The sequence below is a fragment of the Echinops telfairi genome, unplaced genomic scaffold (genome assembly GCF_000313985.2).
Source record: "Echinops telfairi isolate 266 unplaced genomic scaffold, ASM31398v2 ScPeMD7_23;HRSCAF=83, whole genome shotgun sequence".
Classification (NCBI taxonomy): domain Eukaryota; kingdom Metazoa; phylum Chordata; class Mammalia; order Afrosoricida; family Tenrecidae; genus Echinops; species Echinops telfairi.
Window position 1 is genome coordinate 44093775 of NW_022103920.1, and position 15235 is coordinate 44109009.

Sequence of the window (15235 nt, forward strand, 5' to 3'; positions counted from 1 at the left end):
TCTCTTTTCTGACAGATGCCTTTACATTTAAAAAGAAAAGACTGTATAGGTAGAAATGCTCATGTAGCTAACCTCATCTCTTAGCCCTAAGTGTTTGCGAATGGTGAGTCACTATGAGTTTCATCTGTGTACCTTCAAGTACATCAGAGGAGGGAGGTTTGTCTGCAGCCAGGTGAAAGTATACAGTCTATTGAAATTGAAATTAGGAAACTCCTGAATGTCCTTTTAAAAGTCCTAGAGGAAGCAAACTTAAAAAAGAAATTAAAGAAATCTTTGGACTTTTTAAGGAACGTATGGCTTATCCTTACCCTCAATCTGCATCCCCACTCCTGGCCCTTTAAATTGCCCCTCGTAGAAAATGCCTTCCGTGTAAGTGTTCAGACCCAGTGCTAGGATGACAGACACGCGACGTTGGGAAATTTTCATCATGCTCTCCTTGCTTAAGAAGCATTTCGTGATCTGTGGGCCTTAATGGCTTTAAAGGAGTCATAAAATGGATAGAACAAATATTAAGTAAAATTCCCCTTGCTGAAACAGGGTGATTTAAGAAATTAGGATGGTATTTCAAGGAGAATCCTCCAGGGGCCAAAAGCTATGCCTGAGCCCCTTGGATATACAGTTGTAGTAGAGAAAGGGCTCACTAAGGACTAGCCAGTGGATCCGTCCTAGGCTCGACATGAAGTGGAGCTGCTACAGGGAGGCAGGGCACAAAGCGCAGTGATGCTGGCCTTACCTTGGTATACCCTCTAACCTGAGCTGGGCCAACCCAAACCAAACTCACTGCCATTGAGTAGGTGCTGACAGGGGGTGTGTTCCTCGTGAAATATGAAAGGTGGGTCATTCACTTCTGGAATGTGAGCAAATGATGAGTATGTGCCTGGTGTGCTCTTACAAAATACAGAACCAAGCACACAAGTGCACATGTATATATACACGCATATAATATGCAAGACTTCATGACCATCATGGCCCTTCATGGCCAGACGTCCAATAACAAAGGTCTCTTCCATTTAATGAATAGTATTAAATTCTCAAAGAATAGTAATCCATTAAACCTCCACATCCTCCTCTAAGACGTGTATAAGGAATCATATTTTATTTTTATTTTTTTAATCATTTTATTAGGGGCTCATCCAGCTCTTATCACAATCCATCCATACATCAATTGTGTAAAGCACATTTGTACATTCATTGCCCTCATCATTCTCAAAACTAAACACGGGAGAACTGAGTTTCTAAAAAGTTAAATAAATACCCTCACTGCATTGCAGTGGATGCTGACTCATAAGGACCCTATAGGGCAGGGTAGAACTGCCCTATGAATTTCCAAGCCTGTACATGTTTATGGGGCTAGAAAGGCCCATCTTCCTTCCGCAGAGCTGCCGGTGGTTTGGAACTGCTCACCTTTCGGATGGCAGCCCAGCTTGTAACCACCACGCCACCAAGGGTACTCGGTAGTTCATTAGAGTGGAGTGGCTCAGCAAAGAGAAAAACATTGCTCGGCGCTCATCTAAACTCAACTGGCTCGTGAACGCTCTTTATTCTGGAGCCCGCAATCACACCCAGCAAGTCCTATATCCGAGTGTACGCTGAGCCTCTGGAAGGTTAGACACAGGAGGAAGTAGACCAGTACAGCCATCAAAGGCATACGCATGTCTCCTCAGAAAGAGGGGAAGCCAGGGAGAGAGAAAGATGACCGAGAGGGATCCCTCACTGTTTCAACCTCTCAAGACGTTCTTGACCCGACTGCTCCTGGCAACGCTGTCTCTCTGGGCTTTCAGCTTGGGGATTCTACACCATACAAACACAAACACACAAGTAGAGCAAGGCATATTTCTGTGGCAGAAAATGATAAAGCTAGCACCCCAGAACTTTCCACCTACTCTGACAAACATGCTTTTCACTTTTGTAGGATTGGTGAGTATTCAACGTGGGCAAAGTGTTCTTCAGCACCCTTCCATATTGCATGAGCCATTTACTGTGCAACACATTTGATTTGCTAAGTAAAATTTGTCCCCCAAGGAAATGCTGAAATTATGACAATCCCAGCAGCTTTTGAGATGTGCCAAGGTGCAAAGGGGGTGGCTTGTATCAGAGAAAGCTGAAATTCCTGGGGGAAAAGACACTTTTTCTTAATGAATGACTGAAGACGTTGGTGTTCTGTGGGGAGAAAATTCAAGATTCTACCCAGCTGACTTGGGAAAACAAAAGATGGGACCAGACATGAATTCACCTGCTGCTGGTCCGCATACATTTTGGTAGCTATTAGGACTCCTAACTGACCCGTCCCTTCATTTTTAAGCATAGGGTGGTAAGCGCCAATCACTTCGCCTTCCTGTCCATCCTGCGTGGCAGAATGGCTGGCTTCCTCCTACAAGAGCAGACCGAGAGAGGGGAAGGGAGGTCCCTTAGAGAAGTGTGCCTGCTGACGTGATTTGTTTTTTTATTTCTTTGTTAATTTTGAACACACACTCAGAAGCTGCAGGGCATGGAAACTTTAGAGAAATAGTCAAGTGGAAAAAAAAAAGTTTAAATGATAGATTATGCCTTGAAGCAGCAAGAGGGGTTTTTTTTTTTCCAGGGAAAATAAAAGCCTTAGAAAGATAAATTTTCTTTGGTTTCATTTTTTTTCCTGCTTTGAGTCTGACTTTATAAAATAACTTAAATTATACGAGCAACTCTGGGAGACACCACTCTTTTTCCTTTTAGCTCTGTTAGCTTTCTTGGAAGATGATGTTTCTGATCCTTTCCCTTGCTCCTTTTCTAGCCCAACCCCAACCCCAACCCCAACCAAAGCCTACTGTCATCAAGAAGGTTCTGTTCATAGCCACTCTGCAGGGCAGAGCAGACTGCTGAATAGGGGTCTGTGCCTGCGGATCTTTCTGGAAGCAGACGGACTCATCTTTCTCATGTGGAGCAGCCGGTGAGTTTGAACCTTGCAGTTACAGTCCAACACTTAACGCCCTGCGCCCCTAGAGCTCCTCAACACGTGCCCCCCCCCCCATCATGTTTCCATTATTGCATCATGCTGTATCTCCTTCACTGCTAATACGAAAGATGAAATCCAGGGGCCAACTCTTCACCCCATTGAAACAGAAGCTGGCCACCATCACTCCTTCTCTCGTGCAGCCTGTGCAAACGGCATACTGTTGTCAGATGACGGGGCCACCATCACTCCTTCTCTCGTGCTGCCTGTGCAAACGGCATACTGTTGTCAGATGACCGGGCCTGGGGACCCTGAGTTTGACTTGAGTCACTTTGGGTGTCACTTAACGACACCTACCAACGTCCTTTTGGATTCCCTGTTACCTCATTCATTCTCTTGCTGCCCTTTTTCTAGTTCCTGTCTTGCTTTTCCTCAGCACTTTTCCCACCCCGACCCCCAACTCTCAGGGTTGTTTGGTGTAACGGCTGTGAGGGAGACAGGGGGTCTGCCGATGCTGTCATTCAGTGGCCACGCCCACGATTACTTCTTTCCTAAGAGCTGAGTCCCAGGCTACTCAAGCGTCATGAGGTGATGCGTGTTGTGAGGCTAATCCAGGCAGGCAGTGCTGCACGACCACTGTGGTGGAGTTACAGCATGCAACTGGCAGCCCTGCTGCACCGTGGGCTCAGACCAATATTGAAAAAATGAATAAGGTGAGGAGTAGCGAATGGTGACCACCATCGGGTATCTGGGCAACATCCCTCAGGTTCATAAAAAGCATAATTTCACAAGAGGAGACTCCACGAAGGCTGCACGTGCCCTGGGTCTTGATTTGGAAGGGCGTGGCTTGGTGCACGGTGCTTGGGAAAGGCAGGGTGGCTAACCACAACAGATTCATCGCATGAGTAGATCCAACCTCGAAAAATGCAAAGAACAATGTTTTCATGGGTTCATTTGGCACATGGGATGTTGTTGTAAATATGTCAATTAAATTTTGGTACTTGAATCCCCTTCCATGTTTTAATTAAAACATAAGTACCGTGGCTTATTATCCCAGTTTGGCACCGAGACTGCATTTATTTAATTTTCCCATTGGAAATAGCCCTAATATTTTTTGGCTTTTCCTTGTGAAGAGATTTAGGAAAGGGTGTGTGAGGAAGCAGTCAGCAATCAAAGATGGTTATTAAACAAGGCCTGGGCTTCTGGAATGCATGCACCCTAGATACAGAATGAGTTAAACCAGAAGTAAACCGTTTCTGCATTTTGCCTTAAATGTTTTCTATCCCTTAACTTTATTTTTTTCTTTTTCTCCGTTGGCAATGTGAATTCAGTGGAGCGCATTTTAGCCTTAATAGAAACCCCCTCTGCCTCAATTTCTTCCTCTTCCCCAGCCTTCCAGTAAGCTCAGATTCCCCATCCTAAGTATCCACCTTGCTCCCCACTTCCATCCCTCACGGAAGAATCATCTCTAGTGGAGTCTTACCCCCTCACTTATGACTCACTCACTGAACTCGGTCAGTCTGGTTCCTGATTTCTCTTCATGACTCAACTGCCTTTTTCAAGGTGGCTGAGGACATCTTCACTGCCAAAGTCAGTGGGCTTTCCCACTCCCCCATTCCGATGGGTGATTTCTCTGGGGCATCTGATTCTATCCATGGATCCTCTGGGCACCCGATTTCCTTTGTGCCTCAGCAAGCAGTTTTCTGGAACTGCCTTCTGTTCCTCCTGTCTTAAGATAGCCTCCCCGCCCCCAACCCAGTCCTCTTGTCTGGAGAAGAGTTGTGCACACAAAAGTCCTGACCATTGATCCCTGTATTTCTCGCCGACAATTTCCCTGGGTGACGGGACACTTCTTCCTTGGTGCATCTCCGGAGTTCTGTGTGACACAGCCTGCAGGAATTGCTAACTGAATGATTCCTGAATGTAATCATTTGAAGGTATCACCAGTCTGTGCGGTTCACGAAATCACAGCATTTATTCTGTGACTGAATTGTCATGTAGCTTTATAAATACATTATTTAGGAATGCTTACTGTCACTTGAACAGGTATACCTAATGATATGATGTAGCTAAAGTAAGATAACATACACATATGGTTAATGTATTTATCTGAGTCAAAAACCACGTCACATTATTCGATAAAGGAAATGTTCTAATGGCAAAGACAATAGGAGATCTATTTAGGAGATGGATGGACACAGTGGCTACAGTAATGAGCTCAACTATAAGAAGGATTGGGAGGGTGGCCCAGGGTCGGGCAGCGTTTCATTCTGGGTGCGTGGTGTCGCTTTGAGTTGGAACTTGCTCCACTGCACTTAACAACAACAGCTGTTTGCATTGGATGCAGTCATGATCTCCTAGGTTTTGAAAACTTGGGAGGCCATTTAACAAAATACCTGCAATTGGCTCTTTTCTTAAATCCTGGGTTTTATAGGAATATAATGCATTCAAACTGTATTAAAGTAATGCAATTTAAAAAAGGGAATGATATAATTTTGCACACATAGCAATCTAATCTATCAAGTGGTTCTTCTCCTTTTTCTTTTGTTTGAAACTAAAATACACCCAGAACCTGGAATTTTAAGAAACGTGTATGAAATTTTAGAGGCCCAACTGATCCTCATGTTAGTTTTCAGCACATATCTCACTTTTCTCTGGATATTTTTACAAAGTATAAGGATTTTATAGTCAGTATATATGAACAATTATGCTTTTAAAGTTTTCAGACCAAGCTGAGCAAATAAATTAGTCATTATGTGAGGACTAAGTGCTCAGACACATCTTCCATATTTTCTGCATATCAAAAAAAAACCGACATGGAAATTTATGAGATAAGATGATCTCAAACACATCTATTCTCTGAGGGGGGTTAGAACCTGCTGCGATGGATAATGAGCTGTCATCATGGAAACGCTGGAGAGATGTGGGCTGTGAGCCTGCAGACCTGAAACAGTGCAATTGTTATGAGACACCCTTTTCTGCAATTGTTTCCATGTTCTGCCTTTCAAGTCAGTGGTCTAAACAGCTGATCAGAGCGTTTCCAACAACAACAACAACAACAACAACAACAGAAACTAATCCTTCTTTTCCTGCCTTTATTTCCAAAGTACTATCACACATTTTAGGTGTAACCAAATAGGTGAGTATTTGGGGGATTGTTGGACCAAACTTTTTCTTTTTTTCATTTTAGGTAAACCAATTGGTTATCATTAAAAGCTCTTAGTTTGAAAATCATGATATTCTACCCTAATTTAAAATAATATTGAAATATAGCATTTGGTAATTGGCATAGTTTTAAAAACTTAACAGGTATTTAATTGATATGAAAATAATTTCATGTTATCTTAATAAAATTCCTAATAATTCTTTGGAAATGATTCATTTGTAAATCACTTGAGATACACTATCTACTAATTTCTATTTATCTTCTTCAATGTTGCCCAATGAAAGCAAAGTACAGGCTACCTATATTGTAACTTAACTTCTAGTAGCCACATCTGAGAAAAAAACAGGTAAAAAACATGTAGTAATACATTTTATTGAATTTAACGTGTTTAAAATAGTATTTCAATTTAATACAAATTATTACTGAGACATTATACAGTCTTTTTGGTTTGTATGGAAAGTGTTTGACATTTGGTGTCGGTTTTACTTACTGCACATCTCAATTTAGAGTCATCCTATTTCAAGTCCCAAAGCACATGTGGCTATGATATTCAATAGTACAGGGATAATTAGTCTAGTGATTATCTTTTTGATCTAGTCTTTTCGTAAAGCATTCAAATTTTATGTTTTGTTTGTTAACATTGAAGAAATTTAGTTTTACTTTGTTATTGTTAGTTTTTTGTTTTTGTTTTGGTATGTTTTCTGTATATGAAATCCAGGGTAGGTAAATCTGTAGAGATAGTAATTGGATTAATGGTTTCTTAGGGACATGGCAGGAGAGGTTGGGGACTTAGTAACCATGAGTATGAGAAAGAAGAAATTGTCCTAAAATAGATCGTGTGATGATTGCACAACTCTTCTTACTATGCTTTGACTATTGCAATATATGATGTGAATTATACGGCAACAAAACTGTCAAAAAATCATGAGTATGATTATCTTTTATTTCCTAGGCATTCATTCAGACCCATCATGATAGACTTGCTCTACCTTGAGTAGATGTTTACGTAAGTAAATAAAATTAATAATTGTAAATTAATAAATGGATACTACTCTGCAGAATGACATAACACAAAATGGAGGATGTTTTGCTCGCAGGACTGTGGAGATTACGGAATACTTGCCAGAGGAATCCATTCGGAAACTGGTCCTGGGTGGCACTTGTTCTGGATGGGGAAATGGGGAATTAAAATTTAAATTCATTTATGACATTTGAAAATTCATCTTTGCTTTCTTTGTGTTGCTATTCTCCCCCCTCCCCCATCTTGTGCTCCTGTTGGTTATTCCCGCCCCCTCTAAAATAAATTCATGGAAACCAGGGGACAGATTATCCTACCTTATGTGCATGCACATGAGCGAATTCCTTTAAGATGTACTCAACATAGAAAAATAAAAATTATTTAAAATCAGAACGCCATTTCCCGATGAAGGTTGAGTTCTTATCTTTAGAAAAGTCAATCCAGAATCAGGAAATATACCCAGTAAATATGTCTTTAAAAAATCATATTATGTATGGTGCTGTGACTTAAGATATTGGTATGAAAAGTAAAAAGTCAATCAATGCTTATTGATATATGTGTATCAAGCGTTTTGTTATTTTCTATATTTGAGTATATAGTATATTGGTCAGTAGGTACATGCAGGAGTTAAGTTGATTTACTTAAGCAATAGAAATCCTTCTGTTGTAATCTATACTGTATATAATATATAAATGAATAAACATGAGTATAAAGTATATAGAATTTGAGTATTGATTTACTTAAGCAATAGAAATCCTTCTGTTGTAATCTATACTGTATATAATATATAAATGAATAAACATGAGTATAAAGTATATAGAATTTGAGTATTCGGAAATAAAACTAGTTGCACAATATCTCTTGGAAGCATTTGGAGACATGTTTTTCTCATGAATTAAAATTGACCAAGTGCATGACCAAGTCCAGGTGACATGCTTTTATCTTGAACATTGAGGGATTGAGCAATTAGACTTCCGTAATCTTGATTTGAAAACTGTGAGCATGTAGAAAATGGCATAAATAAATTACACCTTGATTTCCACTCTGCCTTTGTCCATTGTTATAGAGACAGCAAGAATAAGGCTCAGAGACTATTCAGGACTTTGTTTTTAAGGGAAAAAATTCTTATAATATTCTATTTAAATGCCTACCCCCCCCCCCCCCCCAATTTGGATGGGATTAAAGTACCCTTTTAAATAAAGTTCTCTTTCTTTTTTTGGTATTATTATGGATAAATACTAGGCTCTTTTCTGATCATTTAATTTCTTTTTCCTCTAACATTTTCAAATAGTCTTTTATATTTTTGTCAGTGTAGAAGTTCCTAACGCACACAATTGTGTTTAGTATGAGAAGAATAGAAGATGTGTACAAACCCCTGGTTAAGAAACACTCCAGAGGATAGAAGATTCACTCTACCATAAACTGAGTACATCTCTCTGAGAGAGCAACAGAACATCCAACACTCTTGGATGAATTTAAAATTAAGTTCATCACATCACATCGCTGTTGAGCCATGCAAGGAAGTCCAGGTGGATGCTAACTACAAGTTATGAAAGTCTCCAAAGCATAAACGCATGATTTCTATTCACTCCCCAAACTGCTCCTCCCCAGCCCTACGCAAAGTTTTAAACACTTGACTATATAAATTACTTTCAGCTTGGAAGACATCTTACACTATTTAGTAATTTTACATCCTTATCGAGAGCACGCAAAAAAGAGAAGGCAACTTTTAAGAAACTCAAGTTTAAAAAGCAAAGCGTGGGAATAAACTAAAATAGAACGTTCTCATTCTGCATGTGTTAAGATGACAATTTTATAACGTGACAATTTTATCATTGTGCTACACGAAGTACCATGGAAAATGGGTCCTTTTATTATTAAGCTTTTCCAGTGAAAAGAAGGCCAAGCTCAGGTGGTTTTCTCACTGAGCTTTTGTGTTCTTCAAATAAGGAGTTCGATAATCTCCAACAGACTCGAACATCCCACTGACCACGGAGATGACGGAGGGAAGGCAACAAGCATTTCATTCTATTACACAGAAGGCCATCCAACTTGACAGAACCACTTATCTTTCAACCCTAAAAATGGCACGTAAGCCTCTTGAGGTCACATGATGATGAGGCTCCCTTCTGAGCACTCCATAAATCCTCCCCATTGGGCACTGCACAGCCCGGCACCCCTGACCCCGAGGGGTGATCGATGGTCTCTGCTAAGCAATCTGTGTTTTAACTGAGAAGACAGATTCGCTCTGCAGCAGGATTGTTACATGTATATCAAGTGTCAGTGTGACTGATGAGGAATATGAGTTGAGAAATAGTCTTTCATCAAAAAGGTAGACCCGTGCCCGGGATGGAAGCCTGCCCTCTTCTAAGTACTTTGAGAAATTGCAAAATTGACATTTTATTTGACCAAAATCTCACTCGGACCTACTTGTTATCCAGCAATTAAACCCAGTTTACTGCAAGCCATGATGACCTCATATTTATTCATTAAAGCACTCTGGGCTACATTGTCAACCTGTGCTACCAACAAAATGCTCTGACATACTAAATAACTTTCAATCAAGGAGCGATTTTAAAGTCAACCTATCAACAGGCGCCCCCCCCCTTTACCTGTTCTATCCCCTGTCTAGTTCAAGAAGCATTAAAATTTAAACTACCGAATGAAATACATTTCTAAGTTATAGGATGGAATCTAATTAGAAAATGGAAAAAAGTTCACTAACTCGACTGCTATTTTCATGATCTGTATTCCTTAGTTCATATCATGATAATTTTCTTAAAAGGTACCTGTGAGAAACATGAATGTTATTTACAGTTACCTAAATATTTCATTTTGGAAATTAGAACTTCTATAATCAATGAAAAGCTACGCAGTATTAAAAATGGTAAGCACAGCTTAGCTGAATTTCCTCATCTCCTTTATCAATATATTATAACTGCAAAGTGATGTATAATGTCATATATTAGAAACTCCAGCTGAAAGACAACTTTTTTCATAGATCAAATTATGACACAAATCATCCTGAAGGTAGCACCAGCAGTTTTTCATGGCAAGAAAGGTACGGAAAATTAACCTTCATAGTACAGCTGAGGACATTGAAAATGATATTATTCAACTTCTTTCTGCTCTTTTATGATTCTAATGTTAATGCCACTGGTGAAAGTTCTTTAACATTTACATATAATTCATCATAATTTCACTAAAATGCAGTATAGTGCTTGCAGGTCACATTGGTGGGTAGTGTTTTCCCTGAGGTCACTGGACAGTAGCATGTTCCAGCAGATCAGGTTTGGGCTAACACAATTTTCGGTTGTGAAGATGTTTTCTAGGAAGGGAAGAAATGGCCCTACTCCGACAACTGGATAGCCAACTGCAGCTATAGAGTTCACGAACATCCAAACCTTTCTTAACTCTACCAACACTTCCAGCTACATTACATGCATGGGAGACAGGCAGGCTCAAGCAGGACTTGAGCACTCTGGTTCTCCCACTCTGGATCACTACCAAAGTGGCTTCCATTACCTGATCCCCTTGGGTCTAAGTGGTATGCTGGAGTGGCTGTTAGTTCTACACCACCCCACCTTTCTGAGCAAGTCTGCTGTGCATCAGGATGGGAAACGGTGTGAGCTACAAGTCTTGCTCAATAATGAATGAGGCAAGAGCTGGAGAGAAACCAGTAGCTTAGCAATGTGCACCACCACCCCTTTGTGACAATTCACCCATTATAATGCTGAACCATGAAATAATTCAATACTGAATAACAACTAATGAGCAAGATAGAAGTCAGAGAGGTGAAAAACACAGCCACCTCTTTCCTACCGACCCCTCCCCCATCCACTGTAAATGATAATTTCATCTCATTTCCTGTCAGGTAGACTACTATAAAACAGCTTGCTCCTCAATCATGCTTTCTAACTGGCCTGTGGTGACTCTTCATCACTACCGTTGCTGAGACAATCCTTGCTTTATTATGGGCTAATGCTTCCTGATTTCCGGAAGGATGATGTGAGCTCTTTTGGAAGACATTCCAGAGGCATTTCTGTTCTAAAGAGGTTATACCATGAGGCACTTCCCACCATACGGATCCCTGACAGTTTTACGGTCCTACATTTGAGTGATGTCTTACTGCACAGGAGTGTGGACATGTTGTACCTCATAAATTGCTTATTTATAATAACCAAGGTTGAATGTGAAGAAGAAAAACTTTGTACAACTTTGGTCATAATTCAACTTGGCCTCACATCCAGGGACAGAACCAGAAGGGAAGAATTTGAGGGACTCAACATTTTTTTCAACATCTCCTCTTGCTTTTAATCATCTCTTGTAGCTTATCAGGCTATTAATGGGAAGTATGCCCAAGAAATATCCCCCATGAGCTGGGAATGATAAGATATGCCTTTAGAATAATCCTGGATTAAAGAAAAGTGAACCCACAGGGCAGGGTCCTAGTGTCTAAATCAACAAGATTTCATTAGAAGAATCAAACTTTTACTTAAAAAAACTCCAAAGTGAACAGCACTCATTTTCTTTGGGAAGCACTTTTTATTCCCTTGCCTGGCAATGAAAAGAGAAGCTGTGATAGCAGTCTATTTGCAGTTATGTAAGTGCTTTCCTACCCCACTTGTCTATAAGTTTGTCCTACCGCGGGGGATCATGTTGCTGTGATACTAGAAGCTACGTATGCAAAGGCAAGAAAATGAATCAGGAAGATGGCAGAAAATGGATACATTTGAATTATGGCACTGACGTTGAATAATGAATATGAGGGGGTAATCCCCCCCAAAACAGAATTTTTTTTCAAAGCTATGAATTAAAAAATTTTTTGGAAAACAACCTTATCACCTTCAAAGTACTCTCCATTACACTTAATACATTTGTCAAATCTGCAATTCCATTCTTGGAAACATTTTTCAAACTTAATTGATTGATTGACTGACAGCACCTCCTTTATTTTCTCTTTCCTTTCACCTCTTCTACATCGTTAAATCGCTGTTCCTTCATGTTCCTCTTTATTTGCGGAACCCAAAAGACGTCGCACAGAGTGAGGTCAGGTGAGTCAGGTGCCTGGGACGAGAGAGGCATGCTGTTTTGTGCCCAAAACTGGCCTGCTTAGATGGCTGTGTGAGCAGGTGTATTGTCTGTAGTGGCAAAACCAGTTCCCCCATCTGCCACGAATCAGAACTTTTTGTTGCACACTGTTGTGCTATCTTTTCAGAACCTTTAACTAGAAAGCTTGATTAACATACCGACCTGGTGGAATGAAATTCAAATGCACTACGAGTGGACATTTTCATATGTTTGGGAAGTTGATGGACATCTAGAATGGGTTTGTCATCAATCAACACTTCACCTCTTTGAAACAAGAAAAATCGTCATACACTTGAGTTTTCTCCATAGCACAGTCCTTGTAAGCTGTGTTCAACATCACAACAGTTTCTGTGGCATTTTTCCCGAGCAGGAAACAAAATTTCACAGCTGCACACTGTTCTCTTAAATTGGCCATCATAAAAAACGAGGTCTGAGTGAAACTGCTATTATGAAAAAATTCACTACAACCAGAGCGAACTTTCCCAGGTGATGCCACTGGGTGAAATAACTCAGAGTGGGTTGCTCAATGCTTGCCTAGTGGGAAAAAATACATACTATGAAAGCTCCACTCTGCCCAGCACAATTCTGGGTTTTTTGGGGGTACTCCTTTGTATGTTATGAACTTGTAGTAGAATGAAGAAATCTGTCTTAGAAGAAGTACAGCCAGACTACTCCACAGAAGTGAGGCTAGCAAGATTTCATGTCACATACTTTGGACATGTTATCAGGAGGGATTAGTCCCTGGAGAAAGATAGCATGCTTAGTAGAGGATCAGCAAAAAACAAAAACAAAAACAGAGGAAGCCCTTCAACAAGAAGGCTTGACATCGTCACTGCCACAGTGGGCTCACATGTATCGATGGTTGTGACAATAGTGGAGGATCAGAAAGGGTTTGCTTCTGTTGTCCACAGGGTCAGTAAGATTTCGGGAACAATCTTTCCTAGAGGCAGGAAGAGATACCAGATGAATACTTTTCTAGCTGAAAGACTGAATCTGACTTAATCCCTCTTGGTGATGAAAGTCAGGGCACTTAAATGCATGACGTTTTAATCTCTACTTGTCCTATTTATTTGCCATTCTCTAGTTTTGTACCTAGGTACAATTTGCTGGTGATGAGGGAGTTCCTTGGGAGTTTGGCTACCAAGAGATCACATAAATCTTTACCTCAAATTAGGGTCTAACATGTATGGGCATAAATTCACTCATTCTCAAAGAATATCAGTCAGCCAAATAAATTAGCTTGAGAGAAATTACTGATCTGAGTAGGTATTAAAATTTTATCTGTGGTCTGTACAATTAGATGGAGATAGCTCTTCATAGACAGTAGTCATATTTACTCCTTTATAGATTATGTAATAAAGAGCAGACCACATAGCATCCAAAGGAGGATGCTCTAGGAGGGGAAGGGGAGCTATCAATAACTATGCCAGGCCAACACAGACCAGGACTATCAGACTGGGATGTGTAGTGACTCCAGGTAATCTCTATGTAATTAGGCCATTCAAAGAGATTTCCTATCATCATATTAAAAATACATAATTGAAGTAAGGACACAGTCAAAACCATGGAAAGAATGGCCGGATGTGGGAAGGAAGAAAGTGGTGAGGGCCTTTAGAAATCTTAAAAAAGTTAAGGCTAGAAATGGTGCACTCAGTCCACCTTGAGGAATGTTAGCAGTGCACAGAGAACATTCCAGTTCTTCCCTCGTGATTGCAGAGAAATTGGAGTCTTAAAGAACACAGAGAGAAATAAAACTGTAAAAATCCCGTGGCTTGTCCCACTGTGTACAGGTGGGCATTTTCCATTGCTTTGCAGATTTTTCAAAATGCCATGTAACAGGGGCAGCAAGGAGTAGATGCCCAGCAGAGGCCATCTACACAAAGAGGAAAGTGCCACTTATCTGAGTCCTGGGTAGAGGCAGGGCTGATCTCACTCTTTTCTGGGGCTTGCTGATGATGGCATAAGGTCAATGTTTAAACAATTAGCATCACAACTCAGAATCTCAATTTGGCCACAACTTTTTCCCCCTGTAGTTTTAAAAAATGAATGACTTTACTAACCCAAACTATGGCCTCCTGTATGGATTAAAATTCAGTGTAAAGAAAATAAAAATCATCACAACTAGACTAATGAATATCATGATAAACAGAGAAAAGAGCGAAGCTGTCAAGGCTTCCATGTTGTATGGATCCATAATCAAGGTCCATGGAAGCAGCCAGAAACCAAATGACCTATTGCACTGGGAAAATCTGCTGCAAAAGACTTCTTTTAAGTGCGAAGGAGGGAAGATGTTACTTTGAGCACTAAGGTGTGCTTGACCCCAGCCATGCTATTTTCCATGGTCTCAAGTGCATGTGAAAGCTGGATGATAAACAAGGAAGGCTGAGAATTGATGCATTTCGATGGTGATCTCCGTCAAGAATATTGGCTATGCCATGGGCAGCCAGGGGAACGAACAAATCTGTCTTGGAAGAAGGAAAGCCAGAGTCTTAGTTAGAAGTGAGGACGGTGGGGCTTTGTCTTCAAGTTCGTTAGTCATGTGATCGCGAAGGGCCAGTCTCTGGAAAAGGACACCATGCTCGGTAAAGCAGAAGGTAGGCCCGGAAAGAGGAAGGCCCTCCCCAAGGCAGATGGACACAATGGTTGCAACAATGGGCTCGGGCACAGGAATGACGGGTTCATTTTGTTGTTCACAGACTCAGTGAGTTGGAAACATCTCGACAACATTCGACATCAACAAGTTTATGTAAACTGCATGAGTCTATTAGTGAAAAATAATTTTGCACTAACAAGGACTAATATTTTAAAAATATTTTTATAATTACCATATAGCAAACATATAATATTCATTTGAATATTAATTCTGCACATGGCAGAAGAGACACAAGTACCTGCTGTTGACAAGTGGCTCTAACACCTGGTGACTTCAGGTGTGTCAGATTAGAACCTCACGTCTGGGGTTTTCATTGGCTGTTTTTGGCAAGTAGATCACCAGACCTTTCTTCTGGTTTGGCTAGTCCTGGGGTATAGGAAT

General features: G+C 40.5%; 1 protein-coding gene across 1 annotated transcript in view; it reads right to left on the reverse strand.

Moving 5' to 3' along the window:
- MAGI2 (membrane associated guanylate kinase, WW and PDZ domain containing 2) overlaps window positions 1-15235 on the reverse strand; it is a 1552529-nt gene that overhangs the window by 199000 nt on the left and 1338294 nt on the right. The window contains exon 13 of the mRNA XM_013004634.2: window positions 7216-7257. Coding sequence (XP_012860088.2) covers window positions 7216-7257 — 42 coding nt within the window. The remainder of the gene's footprint in view (window positions 1-7215; window positions 7258-15235) is intronic.